Below are 23575 nucleotides of genomic sequence, written 5' to 3'. Positions count from 1 at the left end.
GGGGGCACTGGGGAAAAGCTCTCATGCCTGCCGTTTCTGTAGGAAGAGACAGAGAGACACACAAGGAGGGAGAGAGAGAGAGAGAGAGAGGCAAAAAAGACACAGAGAGACAGAAAGAGGCAAAGAAGGAAAAAGAGAGAAGGAGAGAGAAAAACGGAAAGACAAAGGCCGAGTCAGAAAGACAGAAAGAGAGACAAAGATAGAGAGACAAAGAGGCAGAGAGACAGAAAGAGAGACAAAGACAGAAAGAGAGACAAAAAGAGACAGAAAGCAGAAGGAGACAGAGAGAGACAGGGAGACGGAGAAAGACAGAAAAAGAGAAACAGAAAGGGACAAGAGAGAGAGACAGTCTGAGACTCCCAGGCTCAGGACTTGCGCAGGGGAAAGCGAAGAGGAGGAGGAAGAGGAAAAGGGGAAGAGGAGGAGGACGAGGAAAAGGGGAAGAGGAGGAGGAAGAGGGGAAGAAGAGGAGGAGAAGAAGAGGAGGAGGGGAAGAAGAGGAGGAGAAGAAGAGGAGGAGGGGAAGAGGAGGAGAAGAAGAGGAGGAGGAGAAGAGGAGAGAAGAGGAGGAAGAAGAAGAATCCGGGAAGGAGAGAAGCGCAGAGGAGCCCTTTCCTCCCCTTCACCCATCGCTATCCCCTCCCCACCTCCCCCACTCCCACCTCTCCCCCACCTGCCCCTCCCCATCTCCCCACCTCTCCCCCTGCCCGCCTTTCCCCCAACTCCCCACCCCTCTCCCCCTCCCCATCTCCCCCTTCCCACCTCTCCCCCTCCCCCACCTGTCCCTCCCCCCCACCTGTCCCTCCCCCCTCCCCCATGTTAGCCCGGGGAGGAGGAGGGGGAGGGGAGAAAGGCCCCAGGCCTCCCTTCCCCCCCCCCCCCGCCTAGCTATATAAGGGGTCGGCAGCTCCCGACGGCGCTCAGAGCGCACCGCACCGCACAGCACCGCACCGCCCTGCCCTCACACGACTCTGCTGCGGTAAGCGCTCGCCGCCCGCCCGCCCCGCACCCCCAGCGCCCCCCGCGCCCCCCGCCCCCCGCACAGCGCCCCCGGCCCCCCGGCCCCTGCCCGCCGCGCCGGACCCCCGCACCCCGGCCGGACCCTGCGGGAGCCGCCCCCCCTTCACACCGCACGACCCTCTCCCACAACGCTGCCCTCCCTCGGGACACCGCACACTCACACACACACACACACACACACACACACACCGCCCGGCCGGCACAGCGAGGGAGGGTCCGTGTCCACCCCATCCCATCCCATCCCCATCGACCATCCACCCCATCCCATCCCATCCCATCCCATCATCCATCCCCATCCCCATCATCCATCCATGCCATCCCCTTCATCCATCCATGCCATCCCCTTCATCCATCCATGCCATCCCCTTCATCCATCCATCCCATCCCCTCATCCATCCATCCCATCCCATCCCATCCCCATCATCCATCCCATCTCATCCCATCTCATCCCATCCCATCCCATCCCATCCCACCCCCACCATCCACGTGCAGATGCACGTGGGACCCGACGGGCGGGAAGCCTGGACGTCCACCCGTCCACCCCGCCCCAAGGGTCAGGGGTCCCCAGGGCCGGAGGGACCGGACGGACGGACACCGGGCGTCCCGGGGATCCGCCCGGCCTGGAGGGGAGCCGGGGTGGTGGGGGGGGGTGGCTCGGGACCCCCGGGGAGGGTCTCTCCGAGGGGGGCGGGGGGAGGTCCCTCTCACCGTCCCTCCCGACCTCAGGACCGGCCGGACGCGAGTGGCCCGACAGCGCTGACCCCCTCCGCCCCGGGCGAGCGGACAGGCGGGCGGAGGAGCCTCCGGCTGCAAGGCGTCCGTCGGTCCGGCCGTCCACCCGACCCTCCGTCCGGCAGCCGGCCATGAACCTCGTCGCCGTGGCCGCCGTCCTGTTCCTCGTGTCCGCAACGGGCTCGGTGGCCGACGAGCCGGTCGGCGGCGATGACCTGGGCTACTGGGGGGACTGGTCCCCACCGGACCAGGCCAAGGTGAGGAGGGGGCGAGGCCGGGGCCCGCGGGGGTGGGGGGGGGGACGCCCACCCATCTGGGGAAGTTGGAGGGCAGGGCCGGGGACAGGGCGAGGGGGGCGAAGGTGAGGGCGAGCGGACGGCTGGGGGGAGAGGCCGAGAGCCAAGTCCATCCCTCCGGACAGTGGGAGCGGGGGGTCCCTGCCAGCCTCTGGGGCGGCTAGAGGGAGCGGGAGGCTCCGCCAGGCCCTGGGAGAGGGAGGGAGGGAGGGAGGCCGGAGGAGGTTGGGGGGAAGGCTGCCCGCCGGGCCCTGGGGTGGGAGGGAAGGAAGAGGGGAGATGAGAAAAAGTATTACTCTTAGTATTATGGCATTTGTTGAGTGCTTACTCTGGGCCGGACACTGTCCCAAACCCTGGAGTGGATCCAAGCGAATGGGGTTGGACACGGTCCCTGGCCCACGTGCGGCTCACGGTCTCATTCCCCATTTTCCAGATGAGGTCCCTGAGGCCCAGTGAAGTGACTTGCCCAAGGTCACCCGGCAGACGGGCAGAAGCCGCGTGGCCCGTCGGCAAGAGCCCGGGCTTGGAAGTCAAAGGACGTGGGTCCTAACCCCGACTCGGCCACTTGCCCCAGATCCCGGGGCAGACGAGTCGCTTCGCTTCTCTGCGCCTCAGTCACCTCCCCTGGAAAATGGGGATGAAGACTGGGAGCCCGGGGTGGGACAGACCGATGACCTTGTATCTCTCCCAGCGCTGAGAACAGTGCTTGGCACCTAGTGAGCGCTTAACAGACACTACCATTATTAAAGTAGTACTATTAAGCGGCGGAGCCGGGATTAGAACCCGTGACCTTCTGACTTCCAGGCCCGGCCTCTGGCCATTAGGCCGTGCTGCTTTTCACGGGGGAAGCAGCGTGGCTTAACGGAAAGAGAGTCAGAGGACGTGGGTTCTAATCCCGGCCCCGCCGCCTGTCTGCTGTGTGACCGTGGGCAAGTCGCTTCACTCCTCTGGGTCTCAGTTCCCTCATCTGGAAAATGGGGATGAAGACTGTGAGCCCCACGGGGGGGCGATTTGATTGCCTTGCATCTACCCCGGCGCTTAGAGCAATGCTTGGCACATAGTAAGCGCTTAACAGATATCGTAATTAATGGGGGAGGTGGGGGGGGTCGTTGACAGGCATTCGGGGAGGGAGGGGGGCGGGGGCTAGGGGATGTGAGGGTCCCAGCCAGACAGGGAGATGGGGAAAGGGCGATTTTAGGATTGAGCCGAGCAGAGGGGGGGACAGGCTGGACGCTTCCTGGGTCCCCACCTTTGGCTACACTTCCGGGGAGAAGCCGGCCCGGTTCGGGGGGCGAGGAAGGAGCTGGGGAGAGGGGCTGACCTGACTGGAACAAATTCCACCAGAATCTGGCTGGCGGGTCCTAGCAGGCTTCAGGCAGCCCGCTCGTTCCTTCCTTTATTCCTTCGATCGTATTTACTGAGCGCTCACTGTGTACAGAGCGCTGTACTAAAGCCCCTGGGAGAGTACAGTGGATGTTGGTATTTGTTAAGCGCTTACTATGTGCAGAGCGCCGTTCTAAGCGCTGGGGGAGACGCGGGGGAAGCAGGTTGTCCCACGTGGGGCTCACAGTCTTCATCCCCATTTTCCAGATGGGGTAACTGAGGCCCAGAGAAGTGAAGTGACTCGCCCACGGTCACACAGCTGACAAGTGGCAGAGCTGGGATTCGAACTCATGACCTCTGACTCCAAAGCCCATGCTCTTTCCACTGAGCCACGCTGCTTCTCTGAGTACAGTACAAGAGAATCAGCGTAGCTTAGTGGAAAGAGCCCGGGCTTGGGAGTCAGAGGACCTGGGTTCTAATCCCCGCTCCGCCATTTGTCATCTGCGTGTCGTTGGGCAAGCCGCATCGCGTCTCTGGGCCTCGGTTACCTCATTTGGAAAATGGGGATGACGACCGGGAGCCCCACGAGGGAATCGGATGACCTTGTGTCTATCCCAGGGCTTAGAACAGTGCTTGGCACAGAGTGAGCGCTTAACGAATGCCATGATTATTATGCAACGATAAAGAGAGGCGATCTCTGCCCACGACGAGCTCCCGGTCCGGGGGCGGGGGGGAGGCCCACCCTCCCTCCTTCTCTTCCTCCTCCTCCTCCTCCTCTTCCTCCCCTTTTTCACAGTCTTGGGGGGGGGAAGGGGGCCGCCTAGGACTTGGAAAGAGGGGAATATGCAAGTGTGACCCTCTGTCTCTCTCTGTCCGTCCGACTGTCCATCTGCCCTCCCTCGCTGACCTGTGCGTGTACGTGCCTGCTGCCGCCGTCTGTGCTGGTCCATCGACCTGGGCCCTTTTGGCTATGCCTGTCCATCTCTCCTCCTGTTGTCCACCTGTCTGTCCGCCGTCCCCCTACCTGTCCACAATCCGCCCGCCGTCCATCCCCCTGCCGTCCATCTCTGGTCCCCCCCCCCCCCCCCGTCGGTCCACCTGTCCGTCCTCGGCCGGCCCACGTGCCGTCCGTCTCCCGGCTGTCCCCGGTCCACCCGTCCACCCGTGGCCCGTGTCCGGCCGCCGCGGCCAGGAGGAGCTCCCGGATGTGTTCGAGCATTTCCTGCAGAGGATGGCCCGCAGACCAAAACCCCAGCAGTTCTTCGGGCTCATGGGGAAACGCGACGCGGGTGAGCTGGGCGTCCCTTCCCCTGCCCGGATCCAGGGCACCGTGCCTACGGGGGTGAGGGGCAGAATCCCACTCTCCCGGACCAAAAACCAGCCCCCACCCCCGACCCCTCAGATCCAGTGAAATCCCCAACTTCCTGCCTCCTTGGGCCCCCACCCCAGGACTCTCTCTCAGGGTCCGGCGCTTAGAACGGTGGCCGGTACATAGTAAGCGCTTAACAGATACAATGAAAAACAGGGCTGAGTGGGCAGGGGCAGGCCCCGGGAGACCCCCATCGGGGCCTCCGCCGCCCACCCTTGAGCCCATCATGGTTTCGGATCCCTCCTGGAAAGAGAGGCGAGTGTGGTCCGGCACCCCAAGACCCCGTAAACTGGCCTGGGACCTGAAAGCCTCCTGACGCCCGGGCCCCGGGTTCTGTCCACCACGCCCTGCTTCACCCCTACAGCTGGGAGCCGGGGATCCCAACCCCTTCGCCCCCTCCACCTAGGATCGGACGAGAGGTTGGGAGTGGGGGGTCGTGGGTTCTAATCCTGGCTCTGCTCCTTGCCAGCTGTGTGACCTTGGGCAAATCACTTCTCTTCTCTGGGCCTCAAGTGGGGATTAAGACTGTAGGACAGGGACTGTTTCCAACCCAATCAGCCCATATCTACCCCAGCACTTAGAACAGCGCCTGGCACATAGTAAGCGCTTACCAAATGCCCTCATTATTGTTATTTATTATTATTACAACCTGCCCTTTCACCCACCCCCGGGGGTCCCGGCTCCAACGCCCCCACGGGTTTAGTACGGAGCCTGGCACGTAGCAAACGCTCAACGAATACTGCGATGATAATGATATCGCCCAGGGGCCCCATCACCCCCGCAGAGCCGGCACCCGCGCCCAGGAACCGAAAACTAGCCGTCTCCCTTTTCACCAATCCGTTTTGAAATAACGATAATAGCATCTGTTAAGCGCTATGTGCCGAGCACTGTTCTAAGCGAAGGGCTCTTCGGCAAGAACAGAGCGACAGAAACGAGCTGCTAACCCGCCTTTCTTTGACTTCTAGGGCCAGGCCAAATGGCTCTTAAACGTAAGTTCCAAACCTTTCCATTGGCGTTTATCGCGTTTGCATGCGGACGAAGGGAATTCTCCCACCGTGCCTGTTTTCTGTCACTCCGGGTGGGTCTGTCACGGGCAGAGGAAGGAAACATTTTTAATGCCCTGAGGGCATCTCAGATCAGGGGGACCCTGAACTTTGGGGGGACCCCCATCTCTCCCGGCCTGGGGCGGGTGGGCTCCTTGGTCAGGGAGAATCCACCAGGGCAGATCGAGCCGTCCCCGACCCGACCCACCGTGGACGCAATCCACCAGTGGAATTTATTGAGCGCTTACCGTGAGCAGAGCGCTGTCTGAGCATTTGGGAGAGTAATTGATCAGAGTTACTCTCTACTGTACTCTCCTAGGTGATTAGTACGGTGCTCTGCCCACAGAAACCGCTCAATAAATACCACCGACCGATTGACGGAGACCCTCGGAAGGAGCCAAACTGTCGAAGCGATTTTCCAAGCTTGGCCTCCTCCGTTCATTCGGTAATATTTATTGAGCGCTTACTGTGTGCCGAGCACTGTACCAAGCACTTATCCAGCCACGATCCTCCAAAGTGAACAGCATTAGGTAAAAGGATTTTTAAATGGGGTACTCCGGCGGGCCCGGAAAGTGCTCCTCTTTCCCAGTCTGTTTCTCCCGCTCCTCCCGAGCTGGAAACAATCCCTCAGTTTTATCGTAGAGGGTGGGAGAGGGGCTGTGTCCAATCAGATATTAGCTTGCATCCACCCCAGCGCTTAGAACAGTGCTCGATACATAGTGAGCGCTTCACAGATACCAGGGTAATGAAGCAGCGTGGCTCGGTGGAAAAGAGCCTGGGCTTCGGAGTCAGAGGTCACGAGTCCGACTCCCGGCTCTGCCGCTTGTCAGCTGTGTGACTGTGGGCGAGTCACTTCACTTCTCTGGGCCTCAGTTCCCTCATCTGTAAAATGGGGATTAACTGTGAACCTCACGTGGGACAACCTGATTACCCTGTATCTACCCCAGCGCTTAGAACAGCACTCTGCACATAGTCAGCGCTTAACAAATACCAACATTATTATTAGTATGATATAATCTGGGTGGGGGAGACGAATCCGACCCAATCCAGATCAACCCAGAGAACCAGCGTGGCTCAGTGGCAAGAGCCCGGGCTTGGGAGTCAGAGGTCATGGGTTCTAATCCCGGCTCCGCCGCTTGTCACCTGTGTGACTTTGGGCAAGTCACTTCACTTCTCTGTGCCTCAGTTACCTCATCTGGAAAATGATTTTACCTCATCTGTAAAGTGGGGATTAAGCTTGTATCCCCCCCCCCCCCAGTGCTTAAAACAGTGCCTGGCACATAGTAAGCACTTAAAAAATGCCATTATTATTATTGACATTGTCTAAACTCAGTGGGGCGTTTTTAGATTTGACTCTGATTCCATTGGGTTTTCATAACCACTTTTAAAATGATATTTAACAGGGAATTTCAGCCCGAGGTTCCCGATTTGCCAGGAGCCCGTGGGATTGAGAGTTAATGCCCAGGGATTGTAACAACCCCTTTTTCCCCGCTCCCCGTTGAGCTTTCTCTGAGCTCTGCTGGGGGATGATATCTCGGGGGGGGCGAGGGGAAAGGGGCAGTGCAGGAGCGGGGGGCCAAGGATGGACCCCTTCGGTTCGGTTCGCTCTCCGCAAGCCCACCCTGCCTAGGAGAGCTAAAACCCTCGGCTTGGAATGTGCAGGACCCTGTCTAAGATGGAACTCTCTCCGGAGAACTCCAGTTGGGAGCGTCGACGTTGCAGGTGATGATAATAATAATAATAATGGGATTTGTTAAGCGCTCACTATGTGCCAAGCACTGTTCTGAGCGCTGGGGTAGAGACAAGGTCATCAGGCTGTCCCACGTGGGGCTCACAGTCTTCATCCCCATTTTACAGGTGAGGTAACTGGGGTCCAGAGAAGTGAAGTGACTCGCCCAAAGTCACACGGCTGACAAGTGGTGGAGCCGGGATTAGAACCCACGACCTATGACTCCCAAACCTGGGCTCCTTCCACTAAGCCAGGCTGCTTCCCTACTTGTCCTGTGTAATAATAATAATAATAATGTTGGTATTTGTTAAGCGCTTACTATGTGCAGAGCACTGTTTTAAGCGCTGGGGTAGATATAGGGTAATCAGGTTGTCCCACGTGAGGCTCACAGTCCTAATCCCCATTTTACAGTTGAGGTAACTGAGGCACAGAGAAGCGAAGTGACTCGCCCACAGTCACCCAGCTGACGAGTGACAGATCTGGGATTCGAACCCATCACCTCCGACTCCCAAGCCCCGGCTCTTTCCACTGAGCCACGCTGCTTCTCTAATATTAATCGTATCTGTTAAGCCCTTACTGGGTGTCAAGCACTGTTTTTAAGCACTGGGGCAGATAATAATTGTGGTATTTGTTAGGTGCTTACTATGTGCCAAGCACTGTACTAAGCACTGAGGTAAATACAGGGTTGGACACAGTCCCTGTCCCACAGGGGACTCTCAGTCTTCATCCCCGTTTTACAGATGAGGTGACTGAGGCCCAGAGAAGCGAAGTGACTTGCCCGACGTCACAGAGCGGACCAGTGGCGGAGCCGGGATTAGAACCCACAGCCTTCCGACTTCCAGGCCCGGGCTCTAGCCACTGGGCCACGCTGCTTCCCTCAGTAGCCGTGAGTTGGCCAGCTGGGAAATCACTCTCTCTCGTGCTGTGATTACGAATGGTCCGGAAGACTTTCTATCCCGCGAAGGCACGGCCATCCGCACCAGAGCTTGATGATTCACAGCAGTTTATTGGGGATTTTAAAATAAACATAATCTCTCTGAGGCCTAATTTTTCCCAACGCGGTGTGATGAGACACATCCGATCCTGAATTGGCAACCATAAATTTGACCAGAATTACCGCAGATGGGTACAATCGATCTATCAATAGTGTTTCTCGAGCACCTACCGTGGAAACAATGACAACTGTGACATTTGTTAAGCACTCGCTACGTGCCAGGCACTGTACTTAACAAACTATAATTATTATTATTACTGAGTTTGCAGAGTTGGCAGGCAAGTTCTCTGCCCACAGAGAGATTCCAGTCTAGAGGGGGAGACAGACATTAATAGAAATAAATAACAGATGTGGGCGAAATTGCTTTACTACCACTAATGACCACGAGATTTGTTTTTCAATCGTATTTACTGAGCATCTACTCTGTTTAAAGCACTGGACTGAGCGCTTATTATGTGTCAAGCACTGTCCTAAACCCTGTGGTAGAAACAAGCTAATGAGGTCGGACGCGGTCCACGTTCCACACGGGGCTCACGTTTTTAATCTCCATTTTCCAGATGAGGCCCAGAGAAGTGAGGTGGCTCCCCCAAGGTCACCCAGCAGACAAGTGGCGGAGCCGGGATTAGAACCCAGGTCCTTCTGATTTCCAGGCCCGGGCTCCAACCACTAGGCCACACTACTGTTAGTGCAGAGAGATTCAGCTTCTTCGGAAATAATGTTTCAGAAAACTTGTGCGAGGGAGCTGGGCTAGGCTCAGAGAGGGAGGAAGCGAGAGTCTCCATCGTCGTCTCAGAAAAATCTCAAAATTGCTACCATCTGTATCCGTTGAAAATAGCCCCCATTCGCAATGAAATCACGGTGAATTGAAGAGTGTTTTTGGACACCAGAGAGACACTCGCAAAATAGCACTCGTCGATTCTGCTATTTACCGTACAGCGTTAGGTCCGACATTTTCCATTTTTCGCCTTCTCTTGGAAAAGAGACGATTGAGCGTTCTGCCGATGCCTCCGGTCGCTTTTTCTTTTTTTTTTTGCTCCGCTACCAGCTTGCGGTCTCAAAGTCACACCTGTTAAACCCCCGCCAAATGTGTTTTTCAGGGCATAAAGCGGAATCCTTCGTCGGACTGATGGGCAAGAGATCGTTAAACTCGGGTATGTATGAATCTCCCCTGGGAGGCGGGCAGAAACTCCGACTCAACCCGCTCTCCCTTGTCTGTCGGAATCAATCAATCGCATTTATTGAGCGCTTACTGCGTGCAGAGCACTGTGCTGAGCGCTCGGGAGAGGACAATATATCAGAATCCCGCTGCCCTGTCTTGTACACAGGCTGCGGTGTTTATAAAACAGTAAATCGCCACCGTGGCGTTGGATCCGAGCGACATGAGGTCACTGGGGTGGATCTGTCCACCTGTGACAGCAAGAGAGAGAAGCAGCCTGGCCTAGCGGGTAGAGCCCGGGACTGGGAGTCAGAAGGACCTGGGTTCTAATCCTGGCTCCGCCACCTGTCTGCTGGGTGACCTCGGGCTTCACTTCTCTGGGCCTCAGTTCCCTCATCTGTAAAATGGGGATTAAGATTGTGAGCCCCATGTGGGCCAGGGACGGGGTCCAACCTGACTGCCTTGTATCTACCCCAGCGCTTCGTACAGTGCCTGGCACGTGGTAAGTGCTTAACAGATACCTTTTAAAAGAAAAATTAGCTCTGTCAACCCTCAGCCTGGATCGATTGGCAGTTCTCAGTTCTTTACAGCTGGGGAGATAAGCCAAGGCCAGCTTTGCGGGGGCTTTTAGATAATGAAATGTTCAAAGAACTTAAGGATGAAAATGTAAGATGAGTCTCTACCTGTGACTAAACCATTCTGTATTATAATAATTATATCACTGTACTGAATTTATTCAGCCCTGATTATGTGTCAAGCAGTGGGATAAACTGCGAGATAATCAGAGCGACGCCAGTACCTGGCCCACAGAAGGTTTACGGTCTATACGGAAGGGAGAGCGGGGATTTTATCCCTATTTTCCAGGTGAAGACACTGAGGCCCGGAGAAGTCACTTCGCTTCTCTGGGCCTCAGTTCCCTCATCTGGAACATGGGGATGAAGACTGTGAGCCTCACGTGGGACAACCTGATTGCCCTGTATCTACCCCAGCGCTTAGAACAGTGCTCTGCACATAGTAAGTGCTTAACAGATACCATCATTATAATTCTTGAAGGCTGGGATCCCGTCTACTAACTCTAATTGTTCTCTCCCAAGCGCTCAGTTCAGTTCTCCGCCATTCATTCAGTCGTATTTATTGAGCGCTCACTGGGTGCAGAGCACTGTACTGAGCACTTGGAAAATACAATTGGGCGGCAAATAGAGACGATCCCTACCCAACAACCCAGGATTCGTTAAATACCATCGATGGACGGACCCATCGATGACAAAACCCCTTCCACCTCCCTTCTCCCAGGGTCGTTCGACAGGTCCGCGGCACAGAGCTACGAGAGGAGGCGTAAATAGGGCCGGCAGGGCGATTACGCGTTGACCCTCGTTCGTCCCGCTGTCCGACGGAGTGTGATGTAAGACGCCCACTGGGAGGAAGAATTATTTATTTCAGGATGCCGAGTATCGCTTTGCGTTGTAAATTCAATAAAATGATTATTTTTCATATTGTGACCAAGATCCCTGTCGTGCAAGAGTGTTACCGTTGTGGCAGGTGACGCTTTTGGGCGCAGCCCGTAATCCCCGTCAAGCGCCGAGGCCCGGCCGCGAACCCCTTAGCCACCCAAAGCCACCGTCTCCGTCCGCTTCGGCCCCGGCGAAGAGCGAAGGACTCCAGCCTGCCGCCTCCCTCGTGAATCCCCCGATTTCCCGCGTACTGTCGTTCTGGTGATCCAAAATATATCTGTCTTTCTGCAGCATGCTTCATGTTTTGTGACTGTTTTTCCCAGAGAACGAGATGTCCGCGTGACGATGCCCGGGTCTTCGTCTCCTAGTCTCACCTTTTACCAGAGCAATAGTTTTAAATAAAGAAGAATTAGGAGACTTTGCAACCTCCTGTCGTTGGGTTCCGCGGTCAGTCGCTTCCCGCGGCAAATCCCGGGGTAGCCGAGCCGAGATCCATATTCGGGGAAGGTGATGAGTTGCGGCTAGAACTCCTGAGCCGGCTTTATTCCACCTGGAGGGATTTATGACCTTCTGCCTGCCTCATCACCAGACCTCCTCCTCCTCCTCTTCCACGTCCTTCCCCTCTTTTTCTTCCTCCTCCTCCACTTCCTTTCCCTCCTTTTCTTCCTCCTCCTCCTCCTCCTCTCCTTCCTCCTCCTCCTCCTCTTCCTCCTCTTCTTCCTCCTCCTCCTTCTCTTCTTCCTCCTCCTCCTCCCTCATCACCAGTATGGACTATCTTCTTTTTTTACGGTATTTTATTAAGCGTTTACTATATGCCAGGCACTGTTCTAAGCGCTGGAGTAGATACAAGGTAATAAGAATATTGATGGTATTTGTTAAGCGCTTCCTATGTGTGAAGCACTGTTCAAAGCGCCAGGGTAGATTCAACCCAATCAGGTTGGACACGGTCCCTTGTCCCACAGGGGACTTACACTCTTATCCCCATTTTACAGATGAGGTAACTGAGGCCCAGGGAAGTGAAGTGACTTGCCCGAGGTCACACAGCAGACAAGGGGCAGAGCCCGGATTAGAACCCATGACCAGGTAATCGGGTCGGACACAGTCCGTACCTCACATGGGGCTCACAATCTTAATCCCCATTTTCTAGATGAGGTAACCGAGGCACAGAGTAGTGAAGTGATTTGCCCCACGCCATACAACAGACAGATGGCAGAGTCGGGCTTAGAACCATGACCTTCGGACTCCCGGGCCCGGGCTCCCCACTAGGCCGGGTGCTTACTATGGGCCAGACACTGTTCTAAGCGCTGGGGTAGGTACAAGGTAATCAAGTTGGACACAGTCCCTGTCCCACAGGGGGATCATAATCCACATTGTATAGATGATGAGGTAACTAAGTCCCAGAGAAGTAAAATGACTTACCCAAGGTCCTGCAGCAGACAAGTGACGGAACCAGGCCTAGAAAACAGATCCTCTGACTCCCGGACCTGGACTCTATCCACTAGGCCCGATTGCTCCTCCTTCCTACGGTATTCGTTAAGCACTTACTATGTGTCAAGCACTGTGCTCGGTTCAGTGCCTGGCACACAGTAGGCACTTAAACACCATTATTATTATTATTATTATTAAGCGCTGGAGAAGATACAAGTTAATCAGGTTGGACACAGTCCCCGTCCCACATGGGGCTCACAGTCCAAGACTAGGTGTCTGCCGTGTGTACTCTCCCAAGTGTTGAGTAGGGCGGCCAGCTCTCAGTAGGTGCTCAATAGATAGCCCAAGTTGACGGGTTGGTTGTGGGGAGACGTGTTCGGGGGAGAATGCACTTCTGCAGAGATGCATCTGGGAAGCAGCGTGGCTCGGTGGAAAGAGCCCGGGCTCGGGAGTCAGAGGTCATGGGCTCTAATCCCGGCTTTGCCGCTTGCCGGCTGTGTGACTTGGGGCAAGTCACTTCACTTCTCTGTGCCTCAGTTACCTCATCTGTAAAATGGGGATGAAGACGGTGAGCCCCACGTGGGACGACCTGATTCCCGTGTCTACCCCAGCGCTTAGAACAGTGCTCTGCACATAGTAAGCGCTTAACAAATACCAACATTATTATTATTATTATTATTATTATTAATCCCAGCTCTGCCGCTTGTCAGCTGTGTGACTTTGGGCAAGTCACTTCACTTCTCTGTGCCTCAGTTACTACTTCTGTAAAATGAGGATTAAAACTGTGAGCCCCACGTGGGACAACCTGATCGCCTTGTATCCCCCAGCGCTTAGAACAGTGCTTTGCACGTAGCAAGCGCTTAACAAATACCACCATTTATTTATTTAGTGGAAAGAGCCTGGGCGTCAAAGGACCTAAGCCCGACTCCGCCACGCGTCTGCTGTGTGACCCTGAGCAAGTCACTTCACTTCTTTGCGCTAGAGTTGCCTCAACGGTCAAAAGGGGATAAAGACGGTGAGCCCCACGAGGGACAGGGACAGCGTCCGACCCAATCATCTCGCGTCTACACCAGCGCTTAATACAGTGCCCGCCACATAGTAAGCGCTTAAGAAATACCACAGTTATTATTATTCTCTGGGCCTCAGTTCCCTCATCTATAAAATGGGGATTAGGACTGTGAGCCCCACGTGGGGCAGGGACTGTGTCCAACCTGACGGAAAAGTATTACCGTCGGCTTTAAGACCTTCAACCGGCTCACCCCTTCCTAACTCACCTCACTGAACTCCTACTGGTTTTTTTAATTAGAACACAGGTCCTTCCGACGCCCCGGCCCCCCAATAGTAATAATGTTGGTATTTGTTAAGCGCTTACTATGTGCCGAGCACTGTTCTAAGCACTGGGGTAGACAGGGGAATCTGGTCGTCCCACGTGGGGCTCACAGTCTTAATCCCCATTTTAGAGATGAGGGAACTGAGGCCCAGAGAAGTTAAGTGACTTGCCCACAGTCACACAGCTGACAAGTGGCAGAGCTGGGATTCGAACTCATGAACCCAATAACCCAGCCAAGCCCACCCTCCACCCCTCACCTTTCCTTCTAGTAACCCGGTAAGGGCTTGTCAACTGTCAACTTTTCTAGACCAGTTCTGAGTCTCCTTGCATCTCCCATTTCCTCTCCCAATAAGCCACCCGGGATCCCTTGCGGATAGATTTATCAAAACCCTCTTGAATTTTCCAACATTTCTTGTCTCAACAGTTTCCGTCAAAATAGGCAGAAAACTCAATCCCGTGTGCCAGTTGCCAGCGCCCGCTCCGAGAAAACAAGGAAACGACCCGAAACAAAAACGCTTGCTCGCTCAGTCCCAATATCTTGATTGAAAAGACAACTTTTTCATTGCTACCCTCTGCAGGAAACCGAAAAGATCTCTCGCTCTACCATCGCAACTCTTATTACGGTCCCACCCACGGCGCGGGGAACGGCGGCCGGAGCCCGCGCCGAACTCGGTCCCCGGGGCCTCGGAGGACTTGCCCTCCCAATGTCCTCGAGCCCCTCGGCGGTTCGGGGCGAGCGACCTATGATTATAATAACGATGATGGTATCTGTTAAACGCCAAGCACTGGAGGAGATACGAGGTCATCAGGTTGCCCCAGCTCACAGTCTTGATCCCCATTTTACAGATGAGGTCACTGAGGCGCGGATTTGCCCCAAGTCACACGGCAGACAAGTGGCGGAGCGGGGATTCGAACCCACGACCTGACTCCAAAGCCCGGGTTCCTTCCACTGAGCCACGCTGCTTCTCCAAGAAAGCCAGGTTCCGAACTGCATTCAAAATAGCTTTTATTTTGGTTTTTGCAGCTCGGGTCCAGGGGATCTGGGGGCTCGGACTCCAGGCCCCGGGGGGTCAACCCGCCCCAAAGGGCCGTGGAGGACGGGGGCGGGAAGGGGGGGAGGAGACAGACCCGCTTCAGTAGTGGCGGGAGGACGGACGGACCTGCCTCGGGGGTGGCGGGAGGACGGATGGACGGAAGGACCCGCCCCGGTCCCGGAGGGGCCCGCGGAGGGGTCGGAAGGCTACTGGTTGGCGTCGGACTTGTAATGGGTGAGCGTGCGGGCGGAGGGGTCGGTGGCGTCGGTCCACTTGGGCATCCAGTAGTGGGTCAGCCAGTCCGCCCGCCCGGGGTAGTGCTTCTCGAAGATCTGCCGGTAGTAGTAGCCTTCTTTCGTCTTGGGAGTGTTGAACGGGAACTTCTTGGCCGCCCCTTCCAGCAGCGAGTCGGAGACCTGCACCCAAAGCGGAGACCCCGGGGTCGGGGAGCTTAATAACGACGACAGTAATGATGACTGTGGTATTTGTTACGCGCTTATTACGCGCCAAGGACTAGAGTGGACGGAGCCCGGGGCCTGGGAGTCGGGAGGTCACGGGTTCTCATCCCGGCTCCGCCACGTGTCTGCTGCGTGACCTTGCGTAAGACACTTCCCTTCTCTGGGCCTCAGGTTCCTCCTCTGTAAAATGGGGATCGAGACCGCGAGCCCCGTGGGGGATATGGACCGGGTCCAACCCGATCTGCTTGTATCCGTCCCGGTGCTTAGTGCAGTGCCTGGCGCAAAGTAAGTACTTAGCAAGTACTAGTATTATTATTCTTGTCAGGCGGGCCAGTTCCGGGTGAGCCGGGGCGCGGGCGGTACCTGGTCCTCGATGTGGTCCTGCAGGATGCTGAACCAGGACTTCTTGACGGAGGTGAGGCCGTCGCTGAAGGCCTCCTTGGGCCTCCAGAGGATCTCCTTGGGCAGCAGGTTCGAGTCCTCAAAAGCCTCCCTCAGGAGATGCTTCTCGATTCCATTCTGGGGGCAGAGGAGGGCGGTGAGCGTGGGGCGTCCCGGGGCGCCCCAGACCTGGGGGTTCGAGGGACCCTCGCCCCCACCCTGCCTCTGGCCTGCAAGGCCTCCCCCCTCATATCCGACAGACGGCGACTCTCCCCCTCCTTCAAAGCCTTCCCGAAAGCCCATCTCCTCCGAGAGGCCTTCCCCGACTGCGCCCTCCTTTCCGCTTCTCCCGCTCCCTTCTGCGTCGCCCTGACTCGCCCCCTTTCTTCGGCCCCCCTCCCGGCCCCACACCATATTCCCACTAATCCTTGTCTCCCTCTCTAGACCGTCAGCTCATCGTGGGCAGGGAAGGTTTCCGTTTACTGTTCTACTGCCCTCTCCCAAGCGCGACGTCCCGCGCTCTGCACACGGTGAGCGCTCAATAAATACGACCGAGCGAACGAATGAGCATCCCCCGGCTCCGTACCTTTGGGCTCCTGAGCTCCGGTGGAAGGGAGAGGTAGTAGGCGGCGAAGCGATGGTCAAGGAACGGCACTCTCAGCTCCAGCCTTGAGGAGTGACGGGGGGGAGGAGGAGGAGGAGGAGACGGACGTGGGGGGGAGAGGTTAGGCCCCAGGGCCCCCCCCAACCCACAGGAGGACCCCGCCCCGGCCCGCCGGGACCCCCCCTTAGCCTGAAAGCTCACTGTGGTCAGGGAAGAATAATAAGAACAATAATAACAGCATTTGTTAAGTGCTTACTCTGTGCCGGGCACTGTAATAATAATAATAATGTTGGTATCTGTTAAGCGCTTACTATGTGCAGAGCACTGTTCTAAGCACCGGGGTAGACACAGGGGAATCAGGTTGTCCCACGTGGGGCTCACAGTCTTCCCATTTTACAGATGAGGTAACTGAGGCCCAGAGAAGTGAAGTGACTCGTCCACAGTCACACAGCTGACAAGGGGCAGAGCCGGGATTTGAACCCATGACCTCTGACTCCAAAGCCCGGGCTCTTTCCACTGAGCCACGCCGCTTCTTCTGTACTGAGGGAAAGGGCAGTTACAAGCAAATTGAGTTGGACACGGTCCCGGTCCCATGTGGGGCTCACTCTTAATTGTTCCATTGCAATAATAATGATAATTATGATATTTGCTACGCCAGGCACCGTACTAAGAGCTGGGGTGGATATAAGCAAATCGAGCTGGACACAGTCCCTGTCCCAAGTGGGGCTCAGAGCTTCACTCCCCGTTTTCCATCACTCCCCATTTTCCACTGGGGGCCGGAGAAGCGAAGTGACTCGCCCCAGGTCACACAGCAGACGGGTGGCGGAGCCGGGATCAGAACCCCTGACCTCGTCCCCCAGGCCTGTGCTCTGTCCACTACGCCATGCTGCTGCTGTCCTCTCGCAAGCGCTTAGTACGGTGCTCTGCACACAGTAAGCGCTCGACAGAGAAGCAGTGTGGCTCAGTGGAAAGAGCCCGGGCTTGGGAGTCAGAGTTCATGGGTTCGAATCCCGGCTCTGCCACTTGGCAGCTGGGTGACTGTGGGCGAGTCACTTCACTTCTCCGGGCCTCAGTTCCCTCATCTGTCAAATGGGGATTAACTGTGAGCCTCAAGTGGGACAACCTGATTACCCCGTATAATAATAATAATAACGTTGGTATTTGTTAAGCACTTAATATGTGCAGAGCACTGTTCTAAGCGCTGGGGTAGACACAGGGTCATCAGGTTGTCCCACGTGAGGCTCACAGTCTTCATCCCCATTTTCCAGAGGAGGGAACTGAGGCCCAGGGAAGTGAAGTGACTCGCCCACAGTCCCACAGCTGACGAGTGACAGAGCCGGGAGTCGAACCCATGACCTCTGACTCCGAAGCCCGGGCTCTTTCCACTGAGCCACGCTGCTTCCCCATCTCCCCCAGCGCTCAGAACAGTGCTCTGCACAGAGTCAGCGCTTAACAAATACCAACCTTATTATTAAATATGAATTGAATGAACGGATGGAGTGGCCAGGGAGGAGGATGGGCCTCTGCCCACCCCTTGCTGAGCCGCTGGTGCCAAACTGGGCACTCCAAGGGCTTAGTCCAGTGCTCTGCACATAGTAAGCGCTCAATAAATACGAATGAATGAATGAATGAATGAATGAATGAATGAATGCTGCACAGCTGACACTCTGCTGCCACCCCCTGGCCAGTGCTGGAAATTACTTGTTATTTGTTAAGCGCTTTCTCTGTGCCAGGCACTGTACTAAGCGCTGGGGCGGATCCAAGCAACTCGGGTCCGACACAGTCCCCGTCCCACGTGGGGCTCACCGTCTCCGTCCCCACTATCCACATGAGGTCAAGTCACTTCACTTCTCTGTGCCTCAGTTACCTCATCTGTAAAATGGGGATTAACTGTGAGCCTCACGTGGGACAACCCGATGACCCTGTACCTACCCCAGCGCTTAGAACAGTGCTCTGCACGTAGTAAGCGCGTAACAAATACCGACATTATTATTACCCTGTATCTACCCCAGCGCTTAGAAGAGTGCTCTGCACATAGTAAGCGCTTAACAAATACCGACATTATTATGAGGTCACTGAGGCACAGGGAATAATAATAATAATAACGTTGGTATTTGTTACGCGCTTACTATGAGCCGAGCACTGTTCTAAGCGCTGGGGGAGATACAGGGTCATCGGGTTGTCCCACGTGAGGCTCACAGTTAATCCCCATTTTCCAGATGAGGTCATAGAGAAGTGAAGTGACTTGCCCAAGGCCACACAGCAGACAGATGGCGGGGCCGGGATTCGAAGCTATAACCTTCTGCCTCCCAGGCCTGGGCTCTAACCACTGCGCCGCGCTGCTTCCCATAATAATAATGGGATCTGTTAAGCGTTTACTAGGTGCCGAGCACTCTTCTAAGCACTGGGGTAGGTGCAAAAGAGCTCAGGCTTGGGAGTCCGAGGTCATGGGTTCGAATCCCGGCTCTGCCACTTGACAGCTGTGTGACCGTGGGCGAGTCGCTTCACTTCTCTGGGCCTCAGTGACCTCATCTGGAAAACGGAGGTGAAGACTGTGAGCCTCACGTGGGACAACCTGATGACCCTGTATCTACCCCGGCGCTTCGAACAGTGCTCTGCGCATAGTAAGCGCTTAACAAATACCAACGTTATTATTATTATTACTAGATAATCAGGTGGGACACAGTCCCTGTCTCCCATGGCGAAGCTGCCAGAGCAGATGCCCAGGCTGAGCCCAAAGACAGAGGGATAAAATCCCACCCACCCTGGCACTGCTACAACACGGGGAAGGAGTGAAGCGCGGATAGAGCCCGGGCCCGGGAGTCAGAAGGACCCGGGTTCGACTCCCGGCTCCGCCCCTTGTCCTCTGTGTGACCTGGGATAACCTCACTTCTCTGGGCCTCAGTTCCCTCATCTGTAAAACGGGGACGAAGACTGTGACCTGCACGCAGGATAGGGATTGTGTCCAGCCTGATTAAACCTGTATCTACCCCAGCGCTTAGTACAGTGCCTGGCACACAGTAAGCGCTTAACAAATACCACAGTCATTCTCTTGATTATTCTCTGCGCCTCAGTTACCTGCTCTGTAAAATGGGGATGAAGATTGGGAGCGGTGAGTGAGACACGGACGGTGTCCAACCTGATTTGCTTGTAATCTATCCCTTACATCTGCATAGTAAGCGCTAAACAGATACCATAAAAATTAAATTAAAAAGGTAGGTGACAACCTAGGGGACAAAAGGAAAGCGGTGACCTAAGAGACAGAGGGCAGTCACCCGAGGCCCGTCCCTTTCCAGGACTGAGTTAGCTCATCATCGTCATCATCATCATAACTGTGATCTCTGTTAAGCGCTACGTGTCGAGCACTGTTGACACAGCAGACAAGTGGCGGAGCCGCGATTAGAACCCAGGTCCTCCTGACTCCCAGGCCCGGGCTCTATCCACTAGGCCACGCCGCCTCCCCACTTAACCCATACAATTATTACTATGACCTTGGCTTCGCCTGAAACCAGAATTTCCAATTTCCCAAGCCACACCGTGAACCCAATCTAGATGGAGAAGCAGCCTGGTGTAGTGGGTAGAGCCCGGGCCTGCGAGTCAGAAGGTCACGGGTTCTAATCCCGAATCCACCACTTGTCTGCTCTGTGACCTTGGGCAAATCACTTCACTTCTCTGGGCCTCGGTTACCTCATCTGTAAAAAAATGGGGATGTGGGACAGACACTGCGTTTAACCTGATTAACATGTAACTACCCCAGCATTTAGAACAGTGCTTGAGCTTAAGTACCGATGTTAATTATTATTATTATTCCCACCAGAGGACTGAAGACAGTTGAAGGAAGCAGGTAAGCCCGCTTTTCCCCAACGCCCTCTCCCTTCTGAGCCCTCTCCCTTCTGAGCCGTCTCTGCACTCGGATTCGTGACCTCTGGGCATTTGATATTTGCCCCACCCTCAACGCCACGGCACTCCAGTGGCGTGCCAGTACATAGCCATAAATTGCATAGCATTAATTATTCCTTTATAAATCAACATCTGCCTTCGCGCCAAGACTGTCGGCTCACGTGGGCAGGGAGTGTGTCTAACTCAGTTGCACTGTACTCTTCCAAGCACCTAGTACAGCGCTCTGCACAGAGTAAGTGCTCGATAAATTCCACTGATTGACTGACTGACTGGTTGTCCTCCTGGTCACCCGGCCTGCCGGTTAGGGCCGGGCCGGCCAACTCTCCTGTCGCCCCTTCCTGACCCTCTCCTTTCTCTCCCTTCCTGACCCTGGGGTGGATAGAAGTAAATCGGGTTGGACGGAGTCCCCGTCCCACGGGGGGTGCTCACGGTCTCAATCCCCATTTTCCAGCTGTGGGACCCGAGGCCCAGAAGCGAAGGGACTCGCCCCAGGCCACTGAGCCAGACAGACAAATGGTGGAGCCGGGATGAGAACCCAGGTCCTTCTGACTCCCAGGCCCGGCCGCTACCCACTCGGCCATACCACACGCACCAATAACAACATCTTTCCCTCCCTGTCCCTCTCCTTTCTCTCTTCTCTCCCTGACTCTCTCCTTTCTCTCTTCCTGACCCTCTCCTTTCTCTTCCACGACCCTCTCCTTTCTCTTTGACCCTCCTCTTTCTCTCCCTGACCTTCTCCTTTCTCTCCCTTCCTGACCCTCTCCTCTCTCTTTGAGCCCCTCTCTCTCCCTGACCCTCTCCTTTCTCTCCCTCCCTTTCTCTTTGACCCTCCTCTCTCGCTGACCCTTCCTCTCCCTTCCTGACCCTCTCCTTTCTCTCCCTCCCTCCCCTTTCTCTCTTTGCCCCTCCTTTCTCTCCCTCCCTCTGCCCTTTCTCTCTTTGACCTTCCTTTGTCTCTTGCTAGCCCTCTCCTTTCTCTCCCTCCATGATCCTCTTTCTCTCCCTTCGTGACCCTCCTATCTCTCTTTAACCCTCCTCTTTCTCTCTCGCCGACCCTCTTTCTTTCCTTTCCTGACCCTCTCCTTTCCTCTTTGCCCCCTTCTCTCTCCTTTCTCTCCCTCCATGACCCTCTCTCCCTTCCTGACCCTCTCTCCCTTCTTGACCCTCTCCTTTCTCTTCCTTCCTGACCCTCTCCTTTCCCTCTTCGACTTCCCTTTCTCTCTCTCCCTGACCTTCTCCTTTCCCTCTTTGACCTCCCTCTTTCTCTCCCTTCCTGACCTTCTCCTTTTCCTCTTCGATCTCCCTCTTTCTCTCTCCCCGACCCTCTCCTTTCTCTCCCCCTCACCTTCTCCTCTCCCCCAGGGAGCCAGCACGGACATTTGTCCACGGCCCCATCCGGGCCCCTCGGGACATGGGAACGGATTCCCCCCAGTCCCCGGGGAAGACGGGTTTCCCGCGGCGGGTGCCCCTCAGCCGGGAGCCGTGCCGGTCGGGGTCGGACAACCGTCCGACTCGACGGACCCCAGAGTTGGATCCTGCCCGCCCTGAGCCTAACGCTCTCCGGCCCGGAGAGCTGAGATCATCTCGGGCCCCCCTGGATGGGAACAAGTTGCCTCCACCCCAACAGCTCAGTTGGTCATTAACGAGGAATTCCCCTGACCTTTGCTCAGCCATTATTGGGATCTTTTACTGCCATCTGCTTATTTTCCCTAATCCCCACCCTGCCCCAGTTCTTACCCGCTGCCTCCTGCAGCGCCCTGGGTTTGGACACAAGAATCAGGGATGATGATAATAATAATAATTATGGTATTTGTTAAGGGCTTACTGTGTACCAGGCGCTGAACTAAGCTCTGGAGTGGATACGAACATTTTGGGTTGGACCCAATCCCTGTCCCACATGGGGCTCGGTCTCGATCCCCTTGATGCGGTAACTGAGGCCCAGAGAAGTGACTTGCCCAAGGTCACACAGCAGATAAGAGGCAGAGGTGGGATTAGAACCCGTGACCTTCTGACCCCCGAACCCTTGCTCTATCCATCCCGCCATGTCCCTTTACAACTCCCACATGCGTATTCCCTTCCGGCACTTAGTACAGGCCTTCGCGTATAGTAGGTGCTTAATAAACACCATTATTCTACTTGCACCGATAACAACACCGGGAATTTTATACCTCACTTTTTCATCGCTTCTCTCATTCATCCTCATTATATCCCTGCAAGGAAGGGAGAGGCCGGTAGTGTTCACCCCCTTTTACAGAAGAAGAAACTGAGGCCCGGAGTTTTTAGGTCCCAGATCTATTTCTATTCAAGTCTGTCTCCCTCTCTAGACTGTAAGCTCCTTGTGGGAAGGGACTGTGTCAGGATCTGTAAAGCGCTTACTATGCGCCAGGCACCGTACTAACCGCTGGAATGGATACAAACATAGAGGGTTGGACACAAACCCGGTCTCACATGGGGCTCGGTCTCAATCCCCATTTTCCAGATGAGGTCACCGAGGCCTAGAGAAGTGGCTTGCCCAAGTTCACCCAGCAACCAAATGGCGGAGCCAGGATTAGAACTCATGACCTTCTGACTCCTGGGCCCGTGCTCTATTCACTGTGCCACATCGTAGTCTCCCGAGCGCTGAGTACAGTGCTCTGCCCACCGCAAGCATTCAAATATGGCTGAATGAGTGGTTGGTTATACTGTAGTCTCCCAAGCGCTCAGTATGGTGCTCTGCACACAGTAAGCGCTCAATAAATACAGTTGACTGACTGAGGGCCGGGGCGGAGCTGGACCGAAAATCCAGGGGCTCCGACTCCCAGACCCGGGCTCCTGCCACTGCCCCACCCTGTCTCTCCTCGACGGGAAAGGGTCTCGTGGGTCTGGGGGTCTTGGGTGGTCCCGAGGCTTCGTTCCCTCAGGCCCGAGGAGCTCAGGGAGACTTTTCCAAACAGGATTTGAGGAAACTAATGCAGGCTGACCTGGGCAAGATGGCGAGCTCGGAGCCGGAGGTCAGGACGCCAGGGTTCCGGGCCCGGCTCCGCCCCGGCCCGCTGCGGGGCTTCGGGGGAGGTCGCTTAATAATGATAGCGATAATAATAATAATAATGATGCCAAGCACCGTTCTAAGGGCTGGGGGAGATGCAAAGTCAGCAGGTCGTCCCACGTGGGGCTCAACGTCTTCATCTCCATTTTACAGATGAGGGCACTGAGGCACAGAGAGGTAAAGTGGCTCACCCAAAGTCACACAGCAGACAGGTGGCGGAGCCGGGATTGGAACCCATGACCTCTGACTCCCAAGCCACTATGCCAAGCTGCTTCTTCTCTGGATCTCGGTTTTCTGTTCTC

The 23575-nt window shown here is 55.7% G+C and overlaps 2 protein-coding genes across 3 annotated transcripts in view; one reads left to right on the top strand and one right to left on the bottom strand.

The window, feature by feature from the left end:
* The first annotated feature begins 885 nt into the window (after window positions 1-885).
* On the top strand, window positions 886-11408 carry TAC1 (tachykinin precursor 1). Its single transcript, XM_029070237.2, has 6 exons — window positions 886-979; window positions 1747-2009; window positions 4564-4660; window positions 5706-5729; window positions 9604-9657; window positions 10956-11408. The coding sequence occupies exons 2-6, from the start codon at window positions 1884-1886 to the stop codon at window positions 11003-11005; spliced, it is 351 nt and encodes a 116-aa protein (XP_028926070.1). The 5' UTR covers window positions 886-979; window positions 1747-1883; the 3' UTR covers window positions 11006-11408.
* A 3452-nt stretch (window positions 11409-14860) lies between these two features.
* LOC100078383 (asparagine synthetase [glutamine-hydrolyzing]) overlaps window positions 14861-23575 on the bottom strand; it is a 30316-nt gene continuing 21601 nt past the window's right edge. For both annotated transcript variants that reach the window (XM_029071292.1, XM_039912941.1), the window contains 3 exons: window positions 16331-16412; window positions 15727-15882; window positions 14861-15321 (listed from right to left, as the gene is read on the bottom strand). In XM_029071292.1, coding sequence (XP_028927125.1) covers window positions 15112-15321; window positions 15727-15882; window positions 16331-16412 — 448 coding nt within the window. In that variant the 3' untranslated portion in view covers window positions 14861-15111. The remainder of the gene's footprint in view (window positions 15322-15726; window positions 15883-16330; window positions 16413-23575) is intronic.

This window comes from Ornithorhynchus anatinus, chromosome 8 (genome assembly GCF_004115215.2).
Source record: "Ornithorhynchus anatinus isolate Pmale09 chromosome 8, mOrnAna1.pri.v4, whole genome shotgun sequence".
Taxonomy (NCBI): Eukaryota; Metazoa; Chordata; class Mammalia; order Monotremata; family Ornithorhynchidae; genus Ornithorhynchus; species Ornithorhynchus anatinus.
Note: the sequence above shows the minus strand (reverse complement) of the source record. Positions and strands in the feature narration are given on the sequence as shown.

Excerpts from the sequence above, each read along its gene's own strand:
- TAC1 (XM_029070237.2), top strand. The coding sequence starts at position 1,884 with ATGAACCTCGTCGCCGTGGCCGCCGTCCTGTTCCTCGTGTCCGCAACG. Across the intron at positions 2,010-4,563 it reads CCCCACCGGACCAGGCCAAG|GAGGAGCTCCCGGATGTGTT; the intron begins GTGAGGAGGGGG and ends CGCCGCGGCCAG. Across the intron at positions 4,661-5,705 it reads CATGGGGAAACGCGACGCGG|GGCCAGGCCAAATGGCTCTT; the intron begins GTGAGCTGGGCG and ends TTTGACTTCTAG.